This window comes from Neofelis nebulosa, chromosome 9 (assembly GCF_028018385.1).
Source record: "Neofelis nebulosa isolate mNeoNeb1 chromosome 9, mNeoNeb1.pri, whole genome shotgun sequence".
Taxonomy (NCBI): domain Eukaryota; kingdom Metazoa; phylum Chordata; class Mammalia; order Carnivora; family Felidae; genus Neofelis; species Neofelis nebulosa.
The window spans coordinates 78,909,547-78,923,702 of NC_080790.1; the positions used below are offsets into that span (position 1 = coordinate 78,909,547).

A 14,156-nucleotide genomic window follows, 5' to 3' on the forward strand; every position below is an offset into this window, starting at 1 on the left:
GAAATATTTTAAAAGCTTTTAAAGGGTTTGGTAGAAAGAAAGAGAGAGAGAGAGAGAGAGAGAGAGAGAAATAAAGAAAGAAACAATGAATAAAAATACACACATTGGGGCGCCTGGGTGGCTCTGTCGGTTGGGCATCAAAGTCTTGATTTCACCTCAGATGGTCATGATCTCACAGTCATGAGATCCAGCCCCAAGTCGGGCTCTGCACCAGCAGCATGAAGCCTGCTGGGGACTTTCTCTCTCTCTCTCTCTCTCTCTCTGTCTGCCCCTTTCCCCCACGCATGCACTCTTTCTCTCTCTCAAATTAAAAAAAAAAAAATTATACATCAACTAGAGGGAACAAATGTGAATGTCTGTGGGAGTTAGCAGCCCAAGCTCAATGGGCATCCATGAACAGGTTTCTAGAGGGAAGAGAAACATGGATTAATTGACAAAGAGAGTTGAGTGGAATGAGTTAAAATAATTGCTTCTGTAATTCAAACAGCCAAAATCAACAGCTTAAAGTAAAACAAACAAACAAACAAAAAAAACCCATAAAATTTGAACTGATAAAGTATAACATCTATCCCTAATAACTCTTAAGACTAAAACTCTTAAAAATATAAGAAATTTTCTATTATCAAGAACATCTAATTCCAACCAACTGCCACAATCATACTTCACAATGAAACACTGAAGGTATTTCCCTAATGAAGACCAAAAAAACATAAGTAGGCCCACTTTTTCACCACTCTTATTTAATAGTGTTCTAAAGCTCTAGCCGATGCAATAATACATGCAAACATATATGTTAATATTACTGAATAACTACACTGTTATTCAATCATTTGGGGCCCACAAAAATGGCAATTTCATACAGTTCAACTTAATATGTGTGTGTGTGAAAGGAAAATAGAAAACATTAAAAATGATGTCAAGTTCCAAATTTTTCTAACATTTTAACACAATCCTAATCAAAAAGCAAATAGAAATTTTAAATTTTTTTCAAAATGATTTTACGGTTTGTAGAGAATGAAAACAAGATAGACCAGAAAATGCTTTTGGAATAACAGTAATTTAGGGGGAGGTAATAAACTGTCAAGCCAGCTAATAATAAAATGGACAAAATAAAATAAAATTATCAGTTAGGAAAAAAAATAGAAAATCAAGTAACTCATCCAAATATATAATAGAATTTGCATGAAAAGAAAATATTGTGTATAACTCATTAAGTGGTATGAAGGCAACTAACCATTTGAGAAAAATAGATTCCCTACCTGATAACAAAAGATTGATGACTTACAGATTTTCATTTAAAAATAGAATCAGAGAGAAAAAATATTGGTGAATACACTTTATGCATAGGACTTCTTACACATGACAACTATAAAGGAAAGCATAAAGGAAAAGAGTGACAGATTTGGTCAATAAATTTTAAAATAATAATAATAAATATTAAAATATAGGGTGCCTAGGTGGCTCAGTCATTAAGCATGTGGCTTTGACTCAGGTCATGATCTCACAGTTCATGAGTCTGAGTCCTGCTTCTGGCGAGCTCAAGCCCTGCTTTGGATGAGCCCTGCTTCTCTCTTTCTGCCCCTCCTGGGATTCTCTCTCTGCCCTATACTCACTTGTGCCCTCTCTCTTAAAAATAAAAAAAGAGGGGTGCCTGGGTGGCTCAGTGTGTTGGGCATCCAACTTCAGCTCAGGTTATGATCTCGTGGTTCATGGGTTTGAGCCCCACGTGGGGCTCTGTGCTGACAGCTCAGAGTCTGGAGCCTGTTTTGGATTCTGTTGTCTCCCTCTCTCTCTGCCCCTCCCCAGCTGGTGCTCTGTCTCTATCTCAAAAATAAATGAACATTAAAAAAATTTTCTTTAAGAAGAAAGAAAATTCAAATATAGAATATTCAAATGCAAATGAAAATTTAGAAAAATGCAACTCTTAATCTTTAATTAAGTGTTTATCAAGTCACAAAGGAAAATCCAAATACCAATGGAAAAACTGAAAAAAGACATGATTGAACAATACAAAAGTAATACAAATGAGCAAATCTATAATAGTATTCAACCTTACTAATTTTTTTTTAATGTGTCAAGCAATGTGCTAAGAGCTTTCCACCAACTCAGTAAACCTCTGCAACAACTCAATGACAAAAATGCTATCATTATCCCTACTCTATGAACAATGAAGCTTAGACACAAAGTGGTCAATCATACTTACCAAAGTCGCACAGCCAGAAGGCAGATGACAAGAGTCCAGAGCCACGCTCAATCACCATTTCCACTTTTCAACTATTACCTCTTGGAGTCCTAGGCAAGGCCATGATTCTCACTCACTGACTTAGGTAACTCACAAAGCAGTTTTGGTATGTTCTTCCTACCCCAACTCCTTGCCATACTCAAAGAATAGTGGTTTCCAGAATTCTTTCCTTGCTGACACACATTTTCACTTTGGTACATATGTAGCATACTACCTAGAGTGGCCCAGGAATTTACCACCTAGAGCACTCTTCCTCTCTCTGAACTTGAAGTACTTGTTACACCTAACTGTATCACTCTAACAGTGGTATGAAGCCATGGTTAAGAAACAGTAGCAATTTTTAAAAAATCAATTAAAACAATGTGACAACTTTTCTCACCAGATTGGTGAGGACTTAAAAGAAGAGTAATAGCCAATGAGGAAAAGCAGGCACCCTCACAAAGTATTATTGAAATGTCAAATGATAAGTTTTCTTCAAAGGCAACGTAGCAATATCTTTTTTTTTCGAATGGGGAGTGGGGGGGAGGGAAGAGAGGGGGAAGGAAGAGAGTTGGGGAGGGCACAGAAACCTAGAAAACTGATGACTGATGTTGGTTCTTTGTACTTGATAGATTACAGAAAAATTTCTCCATTTACTCGTTTGTATTTTACAATTTGTTTCAACATGCATTTTTTGTGAAATTGAAGAAAAGTTTTCCAAACTGACCTCCAGACTGTATGCACAGTTAAAATTATTGTATATTATATTGTCCCATTTCAGTGGAGATTTAAAATTGTGTATTACACTATCACAAGCAAGCCCACACCCCGTACCCTGCTCCCACCAAGGAGCAGTGACAGCCACAGAGGAACTGTAACCAAAAACAGATCTGAAGGGTGAGGGAAGAAGGACTAGCACCCCACATAGGGTTAATGTGAAGATTAAATGAGATGAGGCATGCAAAGCAATTAACAGTGCTGGATACAAAGAAAGTGCTTGATAAACATTAGCTGTTGTCATTAAGTAATTACAACCATTATCAATTACAGGCAATAACTGCTTACATAATATATTCCTGAAATGGTGAGATGTCAAACTTGGATAAACACTATCATTTCAGAAATACCTTTTCTTCACTCCAGTTCATTTTTAATTGGTTATGGTTCACTGCCTCTCCTACCAAGACAGGACTGAATGTATTGAAGCACTTAAAATGATAGGTGCAGGAAGAACATGACCCAGACCTCAACCTCCAAAAGCTCAAGATCCTATACAAACACAAATAAACCCAAATGCAGTTGGGAAGAAACTGACAATACTCAGAAATTTTCCTATCTACAAGAATCTCTAGGATCTTAATAAAATTCAATCTAATTCCAGCCTGCTGCTTCTTTCTTACATCTTCCTCTCTTCAACTCGAGTCTCAGTTACCTTTTTTCACACCCAGCTATAACCAAGAGAAGCCCCAAGTATGGTGAGATAAACCTCTAAATATGAAATAACTCCCCTACATATGAAAGATAACTACTGCTGCACCAGTTCGGGAAAGACAAATTGCCTCTTGGTAGTGCTAACCACTACTTCATTCCCTACTTGCAAACCAAGAAGCAATACTTCAGATGAGTCCATGCCACCAATTCACACAAGCAATTTTTAAAATGATCCAGTCTGAATAGCACACTGCCCTCTCTTAGGCACTGCTCTACCAAATAACTTTTAGAATGATAAACTTTATTTATAGAGAGCTTTGAGATAGGGTTTAAGCTCTAGACAGCACCCTTCTACTATAAATTCCCTAGAAAATCCTCTGCTTCCAATTTAATCATTCCCTGCCACCCACCCCCCGCCCCCACCAAAAAAAAAAAAAAAAAAAATCCAAGTAGGGCCATTGCCATACCATGAATACAAACTGCTAATTAATTTGTATCAGTAGAGCTGGCTTAGACTATTTCTCAAACTTTACTGCTGAGATAGTTTTTTACTATCATGTTTTGATGCAAATGTAATACTATATATAGAAAAAAATTAGTTCTTAAGAACCAAAGTTAGACTGTCATATGATTTTGCAATCATAACTGATTCAGAAAATAGTCACAGTTTGTTAGAACTTAAAAGGACTTAAAATGCATTTCAATTTATACATAAGTAACCTAAGGAAACACTTTAAGCATGTACAATTCTTTGTTTCAAATACAGAACATGTTTCTTTTCTCCAAAACTACATGTTCACAATGCTTAGTCATGTATGAATTGAAATAATTTGTTCAAAAATGCAGGTCTGATTTATAGCAGCATCAATAATAATATATCTAAGAATAAATATAATAACCAAGGAGGAGAAAGACTTACTTACACACATTGAAAATACAAAAACACTGCTGAAATTAAAGACAACACAAATAAATGGAATGACATCCTGTGTTCATGAAGTGTTAGACTTAATACTGTTAAGATGTTCACCCTCCCCAAAACAACCTACAGATTCAATATAATCCCTATTAAAACCATAACAGCACTTTTTGAATAAACAGAAAAAAAAAATCCTAAAATCCATATGGAATTTCAAGGGACCCCAAACAGCCAAACCAAACTTGAAAGAGAAAAAAGCTTAAGGATTTGCACTTCCTGATTTCAAAACTTATAACAAAGCTACAGTAACTGGAACAGTGTGGTAACTGCCTAAAAAGACAAACAGAATAGAGAACTCATTGGGCGCCTAGGTGGCTCTGTCGGTTAAGCATCTGACTTTGGCTCAGGTCATGATCTCACAGTTCATGGATTCAAGCCCCACATCAGGCTCTGTGCTGACAGCTCAGGGCCTGGAGCCTGGAGCCTGCAGCCTTCTTCAGATTCTGTATCTCCCTCTCTCTCTGCCCCTCCCCTACTCATGCTTTGTCTCTCTCGTTCTCAAAAATAAACATTAAAAAAAAAAAAAAAAGAATAGAGAACTCAGAAATAAATTCTCATATATATGGTCAAATGACCCTCATATAAGGGTTCCAAGACGACTCAAAGAGGAAAGGATGTCTCTTCAACAAATGGTGCTGGGAAAATGCGGTATTTGCATGCAAAAGAATGAATTTGGACACTTACCTTACATCTTACAAAAATTAACTCTAAATTGACTGAAGAACAAAATGTAAGACCCCAAACTGTAAAATTCCTAGAGGAAACAGGGGGAAAGCTCCATGACATCGGATTTGACAATGTTTTCTCGTACGGCATGAAAAGCACAGGCAACAAAAGCAAAAATAGACAAATGGGACTACAACAGACTTTAAAAGTTATGTGCATCAAAGGTTACACTCATAAGAGTAAAAAGGCAACCTATGGAATGGGGAAAAAATATTTACAAATCTTCTATCTGATGAGGAGCTGTTACCCAGAATATATAAAGAACTCCTACAACTCAACAATAAAAAAAATAACCCAATATAAAAATGGGCAACGAACCTGAATAGATATTTCTCAAAAAACAAAAAACAAAGATACAAATGGTCAACAAACATATGAAAAGATGCTCAATTAATATCACTTACAAAAATGCAAATCAAAACAAGATATAACCCTACATTCATTAGGATGGCCACTATAAACAAACAAACAAACAAACAAACACAGAAGATAAGTATTAGTGAGGATGGGGAGAAACTGAACCTTTGTGCACTGTTGGTAGAATTGTAAAATGGTGCAGCTACTATGGAAAACAGTACGGTAGTGGTTTAAAAAATTAAAAATAGAACTACCATATGATCCAATAATCCCACGTATGGGTATATAACCCAAAAGAATTAAATGCAGGATCTCAGAGACATTTGCACATCTATGTTCATAGCAGAATCACTTACAACAGCCAAAAGTGAAAGCAATCCAAATGTCCATTGATGGGTAAATGGATAAATAAAATAGATAAATGGTATATAAATACAACGGAATATTCTTGAGCCTTAAAAAGGAAAGAAATCCTGTCACATGCTCCAATATAATGAACCTTGAGGACATTATGCTAAGTGAAATGAGCCAGCCACAAAAAGACAAATCTTGCATGATTCCACTTAAATGAGGCATCTAAAGTAGTCAAACTCATAAAAACAGAAAGTAGAATGGTGAGGCTGGAGCAGCAGAGAGAGAATTGGGGAGCTGCTATTCAATGGATAGAGTTTCAGTTATGCAAGATGAAAAAGCTCTGGAGATCTGTTCCACAACAATGTGAATATACTTCATAGTACTGAACTGTACTCTTAAAATGGTTAAGATGGTAAATTTCATGTCACGTGTTTTTTTACAATTATAGAGAAACAAACAAGGCAGGTTTGACACTATCATGACAGGCATGTCAAGGATCCTCTTAGACAGTAGGGATTTTTCAGACCTTTGCCATAAGTGCTATATGCAACAAGATGAATCATGCAAAGAGTTAGGGCTTTCTAAAAATCTTTCTAAGGCAATAACACAGGAATGAAAAACTGATCTAGTATGGCAAATTAAACTAATGACCACCTAATCCAAAAATGCCTTCATAAGAAAGAACAAAGCCCCACAAATGAACTTCTGGAGCTCCTGGACCTCTAATAGAAATCTCAAAGAGATTTTTCCACTGTCAAAAGCTGATGTCACCACCAGCCTCTGGATTATCTCCAGTTCCTTTTAATCAGGGCCAGTTTCTGAGAATATTCCACATATCTAGACTAACTTGTCACACTAATCTAAAACTAAGGAATGTTCACAGAATTCAAGTTAGTCTAAATCTTAATCCAAGAATATATCAGAACCTAAGAACAGGGTCAGTAGCTTTCAATACCAAATATCTGTTCCCCAGATCACACATTCATGGGTCTCCTCAATTTCTTTTTCAGAATGTACATGATCCAGAATGGCCTAAGATTAAGATCATTTTAATGGTTATCAAGTCAATAGTGGGGCACCTGGGTGGCTCAGTCCGTTAAAGAATCCAACTATGGCTCAGGTCATGATCTTACAGCTCATGAGTTCAAGCCCCACATCAGGCTCTCTCTGCTGTCAGTGCAGAGCCTGCTTTGGATCCTCTGTCCCCCTCTCTCTCTGTGGCTCCCCCACTCGCACTCACTCTCAAAAATAAATGAACATTAAAAAAAAAGTTAATGGTAAGTGATATGGATATGTATTTACAGCTATAAAAAAAAGTGCACTTCACGGGAATATTTAATACATTGCTTCTGCACAAACTGGCAGTTCTGCTCTTTCTCCAGTTGGTGTACAACAAAATCTACTACATTAAGAACTCATCCAGGATTGTACAGCTTGGTCTAGGAACAGATGGCTTGGGATGGAATCCTGGCTCAACTACCTACCAACTCTTTTACCTTCAGAATACTACTTAATTTCTCTGTACCTGTTTCATGATCTATAAACGGGTATATGAGAATCTGAAATCTTAAAATCCAAAAGTTACGAAAGTGTGGTTTACATAAGTGTCTATCACTCGGTTACAATGGAAAGCAACATGTAGGGAAGAAAAAAGTGGTGTCACCCTATGTCTTATTACAGCAGAATTCCTAGTGAGACCAGCAACCGAGTCAGAGTTTTACGTGTACTCTTGACTCTCAGCCCAGGTCTCAGGTACTGGGGGAAGATAAGGTCATGTTAGACAAACCTTCATTTAAAACTGAATGCCTACTATGTACATAATGCTGCTATTGACAGAGGTTCAGAAATTCCAGTCTGGGTGAAGAAATGTCCCCCATAAAATAATTAAAGTAGCTAAATGTGTCAAAATGAATGACAGATGAGTAACAGACAATGCAAACAGAAATGGAGAAAGTGGAGAGGGGAGAGCCTACTGCAGTGCCCCCAGGCGGGAGGCTGTTGGGAGAGTCGCCCAAGAAAGTAAACACACATTGACACCACTTGCTAAGGGGTCAAAAATGAGACCAATGTGGCAGAGAGAATAATCACAGCATTAATAAAAACTGGGAAACCAGAGGTGGTGCGAGGTAATTCTGCCCTGGACATGTGCAGTGTGTGCTGGTGGCTGGACACACATAGGAAAGAAGACAGTGGGCGGCTGGAGAGCAGTGACTGACAACTAAGGCAGGATGACAACCAAGAGGCACAAAATCATAGAAACGGAGAAAAGTTCCAAGAAGCAGCTATCAACAGTGTCTGATGCTGCTTAAAACAGATAGTGAAGAAAAATTCAGCCATAGAAGAAAGGCCTCTGTCTGCCAAGGCCAGTCAAAAAGCTCAAGCCACATGCAGGATGAAAAAGAATTTCTAAAATATCAAGCACTCAGTAATGATTTAATTTTTCCCCAAGAGTAGGCTGGCTTATTACTACTCCGGATGATAACCAATTAGATGATTTTACATCTACTTCCAAAGCTGATCTTTTTGGCAAGTGTCTATGAGGACCCACTGAAAGGATTATAAAGAAAAAGAAAATAGTCATTAACAAGAGAAAGAGAGGGCACACTTTTTCCAACTACAGGATTCCAAAGCTTCTGGCAGTAGCAAACAGCTTTTAGTAAAAAGAAGCCAACAAAAGTTTATTAGTGAAGTAGTATTAACAAAATAATATTCATTTACTAGGCTCTAAATGAAAGAGTAGCCACTCCACCACCATACAAAGGATTAAAATACCTCACTCTTAAGAAAATCACTTCTAAAAATATTTTTACATTATAAAGTAATAATTTGATTAGAAAAAGTAAATACTACTCCTGATCAATTCTGCCTTCCTAAGACGAATCTAATGATTATGTTTAATCTCTTCTGGCCTTTATTCCTAAGTACAGCATTTTGTTCATATGCTTTGTATATAAAACACTTTTGTACCCTCCTCCTGCATCTGTCACAAATACAACTTAAAACAAAAATTTCTGCACAAAACTAATGTATCCTGCAAACAAATTTAAAAGTCCTAATACACACTATCAAACTCTGCCTTGCCATTAATAGCCAATTTATGAAAATACATGTGACACTGAAATTTAATTTGCCACAGACTAAAACAATCATACTCCTGAAAATCTATTCAAGTTTATATTTACTAGCTACACGAGATGTAGCTTTTTATTTACAATGAATTAAAAGACAACCATGCCTTCCAAAGATCCATTTCACAATGAAACTGTATTAGCTGATAGATGATGGTTTTTTTAAAAAAGCTCTTATTTGCTGGTCACATTGGGCCGATTTTTTTTTTTAAGTCTTTATTTACTTATTTTGAGAGAGAAAGAGAGAGAGCGAGCACGGGGGAGGGGCAGAGAGGGAGGGAGAGAGAGAATCCCAAGCAGGCTCTGTGCTGTCAGTGCAGAGTCTGATGCAGGGCTCGAACCCACAAACCGTGTGATCATGACTTGAGCCAAAGTCGGATGCTTAACGGACTGATCACCCAGGTGCCCCACAATGGGCAGATTTATAAATCGAATACTACTAAAAATTATATGTTTAACATATGTACACATATTTTCATTATATATTTTTATTACATTTTCACTACGCACATCTATTTCCACTGTTCTCAATATCTAGATCTTAGCTTCAAGAAAAATCCTGACACCAATCCAGGGTAAGTGAATTATTTGTAGTAATTATAGTAGCTTCTACCTCTCCCAACTCTTTCAAAATCCTTACAAACTATAGACCACAGCCAAAACATTCTCAAAGGTCCCTTTTCTCTGAAATAATAACATACTACCATTGAGCTGTAAAAATGGCTGTTAAGATATAGGAATGTTAAGACATCTAGGATGTTAAGACAAGGAAATGGCTCATGCTTCTGACATAAGAAAATTAACATCTAGTCCAAACATAAAAAAAACTGCATTAGGTAACGCAATTAGCTATTTCCACTGTTTTTCTTCATCAATGAGTTTTATTTTGTTTTGAAGATGTTCTAGTGAAATTCTGCTGCAATGGAGGAAAAATATACCAAATACAAAGTACTCAGAGAACCATCATTAATATTGCAGGGAAATCTTAACTTTGAAAAATTACTAGTTTATACTACTAAAATAAACACAAAAAATCCTCAGGGTATAAACTGACAAACTGAACTCAGCCACCTCCAGAAATCTGCCCAGGTTTCCTGAAAAAACTCAACAGCACATTCTGGGGGGCAAATGGTGTATTTGTGCCCCATCAGATGCTAAACTCATGGTATCACTCACAATCATTTAAGAAAATCAATCCCATTTCTTCTACTTACTCAAACAAAAACAACACCAAAGTTTGATCAGGAAGAAGGCTGAAAGCATAGGCCATTTTTGGAGCAACCTTCACAGAATATTTTATTAGAACCAGATTTTATCTATGATGGGCAGAGGCTTGTGTTCTGTATTAGTGTAATTACCAGCAATAGCTTGACTAGCTAGTTTGTACATTCAAACTGTTCATACAGACACAACATGGGCCACAAAAGATGTCTGATTCTGCCAGGACCACTGACAGATTCAACCACATCTTTTCATACCTTACACCCTGGCAAGTAATTTTTCTCACGTGAGCCCTACATTCATGAGTAGAGAGGTACACTAAAACTTATAAACAAATAGGAAATTAGCAAATATAATTTAGGCTGACATTTCTCAAACAAAGGAGTTGTTAACTATACACAGAAAATTAACATATATAAGGCTGCTGGGGTTAAAAAAAAAAAAAAAAGCAGCAGAAAGATAACCTTAATGTTTTACAAGACTCAATCATTATTTTAGTTCCCCGTGCTAATGGCTCATGAAGATAGTCATTCACTCAAACTAGTGTTAAATTCCTACTGTGTGTAGGAGTACACTGTGTGCAGTGTACAAGGTAAGCAAAAGAACAGAAAATCAAGGCCACAATACCTGCCAAGGACTACTTGAAATAAAAGGAGACATGCCCGTTAAATTGCTGTACTGTTTTAGCTTTACTGGATACAAACCACAGGCCAGCCCGTGCTGGACACCGTAGGCACACAATAGTAACAATCATCTAACTGCAGATCTGTAACCAATCAATGAACTATGACAATACCAGGCCTGACTAGTCCTAAAGCAGCAGTATTTCATTCTGGAAATAATCTTGCCTCTGTCGATTAATTCTTTCAACAGATGGCAATTCTCTGAATAATTTCCACCTATGTGAACCCAGACTAAGGTTGCTTACAGAGTTAAATGAGAGAATGTAATGTTTTGAGCAAAAATTGAAAAACAGTAAATAGAGGCACATTTGCACTTCAACATTAATTTGGTTTGCATTTAGCCATTGCCTTCAAAAATGATAAAAAAGCAAGTGACTTTAGTCATAAAGCAGAATATCAACCCGAAAGTTACTGTGGAAAGACATTATTTTCTAGTAGTGGCAGTTTAGTGGGAAACGGAAGCTAAACAGGTTTTGCTTAGCTTTTTAAAAACCATTCACTTTTAGTGATTTCTTTGTGAAAGCTATGACCACCCATTTCCTTAGGCTCAAAAACACGTAGTCCCAACACAACTACAGATTTGGTAGTCTTCAATACTAACGAGTTTTTCTTAAGTAGGTGTCATTTCTTAACTAAATTATAAAGGCTTGCAAACTAGAAAGGACATCTGCTTTTAAAATCTTTCACGTTAAAGATGACACCCGATCTTAAATTAAAAATGTAAACAGACTTCCAATACCTTAACTAGAGAACTAAACGGAACTGTATTATGGATATAGAATTGCTAGCTAAACAATCTACTGCAAAGCGATAAAGGGAAGATGAAGAAACAAGATTCCTCACCAAGAAATGTTTGAACAAATTCAAAGTAAAATTCTGTGAGCTATGTTTTGAAGCCTTTCCACCAGTCTTGCCATTTTTACTACGACATTTAAAAGTGAGCTGCCGTTATTAAAACCGCAACCAAAGGGGGAAAAGTGTCCTAAAATTTGCCCATTAACAGCAATCAAGACTACAAATATGCCCCTCCTACGTAGTGAGCCAAGTGGCAAGAAGATACGAGAACTCAGGAAGTTTTGAAATGGCAGTGACAGGAGTCAACAGGGAAGGCAAGGGGAAAGAATCACGAACAAGAGCAACTCCGTGCGGCCAACGCCACGAGTTGGCATCCGAACTGCAAGTTCCCGGCTCGGGACGGGACTCGAACGGGCAACTTCGCGCCGGACGGAGCTGCGCGTTCGGCCGCCCTCCGAGCCCCGAGCCGCAGCCCTTCGTCCCCGTTCGTAGTCCCGCTGCCGGGTCCGCGAGGGCACGCTGACAGCCGCGGGGCCGGGCTTGGGAGATGCCGGCCGGCTGACACCCACCTTCCTTCTCGGCCCGCGCCGCGGCCACTACGAGGGTCATCACCAGGTGCAGCGCTCCCAGTAGGCCGGCGGCCCCGCTCCGCGGGCCCCCGCCGCGGCTGGCCGCGGGCTCCACACCGGCCCCTGCGGACGTGGAGGCGGCGGCGACTCCTGCTGCTCCTCCTCCAGCCCGCTTCCCCATCCCTGCCGGCCGGGGGCCGCCGCGCTCGACGTCCGGCGCGGCCCTTCTCGGCGAGGCGGCAGCGGCACGGGAGCCGTGGTCCGGGCTCTGACCGCGGCGCCGGGGGCGAGAGTGGTTCCGGGCCCAGGGCTCGGGCTCCGGGCGTGGGTCTGGGTCCGTACGTGCGTGTGAGCGAGAGTGTCAGTCACGGCCTCGGCCTCAGCATCGCCTACGAAGAGTCGAAGCGGAGAGGCCGCGGGTCAAGCACGGCGGGCGGCCATACTGGAAACGGGCACGGGCCGCGGGCTCTGGGCGCTGGCCTGCGAGGGGCGGGGCGCGGCCCTGGGCACCGCCCCCGCCGTGCCGTCACCTGAGGGGCCAGCCGGTCAGTCTGCCCCGGAGTCCGTGTGTCTTAATTTCTCGTCCGGCTCTTGGCGACCCAAGGCTTCACTAGCCGGACAGGACGCGGGCAGTACAACTCCAACCTGTCACTTCTGCCCCGCGGAAGAAGAGAAGGGGGAGGGAAGAAGGACCAGGCCCCGTCGCCAGGACTTATGATGGCGGTTCACGCTTCGTGGAAGCAGTGACGGCAATCACGTGGAGACGAGGGGGCCTAGTCGCGCAGCCGCCCTGGAGCGTGGGCGGGGCCGAGAGGGACTGCGGGGCGCTAGGGGAGGCTTGCCCGCTGCTCCCACGCGGGAACAAACCTCTTGCATCTCTAGTGCTGCAATGCTAGAGCCTACCAGAGGACTGAGTGCGCATCCAGACCTCGAGGCCCCGTGCGGAAAATCCATTCCAGTGACTCCTTCTGGTCCCGCGTATGCCTCTCGGCCTGACAATACTCCGAGCCTGATTCAGTTCCTGGTGGCGCTTCCTTGAGATCTGGGACTTGCTCCATTCATCTTTGTATCCTCAAGTCACAGTACCCAGAAGCGCTTAATGGAATCCTCTTGCCCTTGGAATTGTGCCTACTTTGCTGCAGGAAAACCCTTTGCTTTGTGTATATAAAGCAGCAGTGACCCTCGAGGGAGAGGGCAGGTTGTTCTTTAGAAAAGTGCCCGATGGCCATACTGGCTTTCTCCGTCTGGGAATAATTCTTAAGACGTTTTATACACATAGTTCCTTCAAAGCCCAAATCAAAAGCCTTCTTTAGTCTCCTTCAGGAAGGCTTCTCATGCCTCTTAACACCTTAGGTCGAGGTTCTTGGTGGGCATGGCTATACTCTTCAAAATTTAAGGTCCATGAGAGTCCCTCTTCTTAATAACTCCCCCTACCTCCTAACTTAGTAACTATTTTAATAACTTTCCCTAATTCCACAGCCATTTGCTTATGCTTAACAGTATTGGTTGGGTGAATCAATGCATTTTTAAGGCCACATAAGGTCTCCACCTCAATACGTCTGACAACAAACTATAAAGGAAAATAAGATCAGACTTGGAAAAGGAACTCAGAGTGCCACCCTATGCTGTTGTAGTCTTCTTTGTCAAGCAAGCACTTAAGTTATTTGTAAATTAATACATTTTTTATAGTCT

At 40.1% G+C, this 14,156-nt stretch overlaps 1 protein-coding gene across 1 annotated transcript in view; it reads right to left on the minus strand.

Moving 5' to 3' along the window:
• TMEM131 (transmembrane protein 131) overlaps window positions 1-12,918 on the minus strand; it is a 239,272-nt gene extending 226,354 nt beyond the window's left edge. Inside the window, exon 1 of the mRNA XM_058684342.1 lies at window positions 12,465-12,918. Coding sequence (XP_058540325.1) covers window positions 12,465-12,645 — 181 coding nt within the window. The 5' untranslated portion in view covers window positions 12,646-12,918. The remainder of the gene's footprint in view (window positions 1-12,464) is intronic.
• Window positions 12,919-14,156: the final 1,238 nt, after the last annotated feature.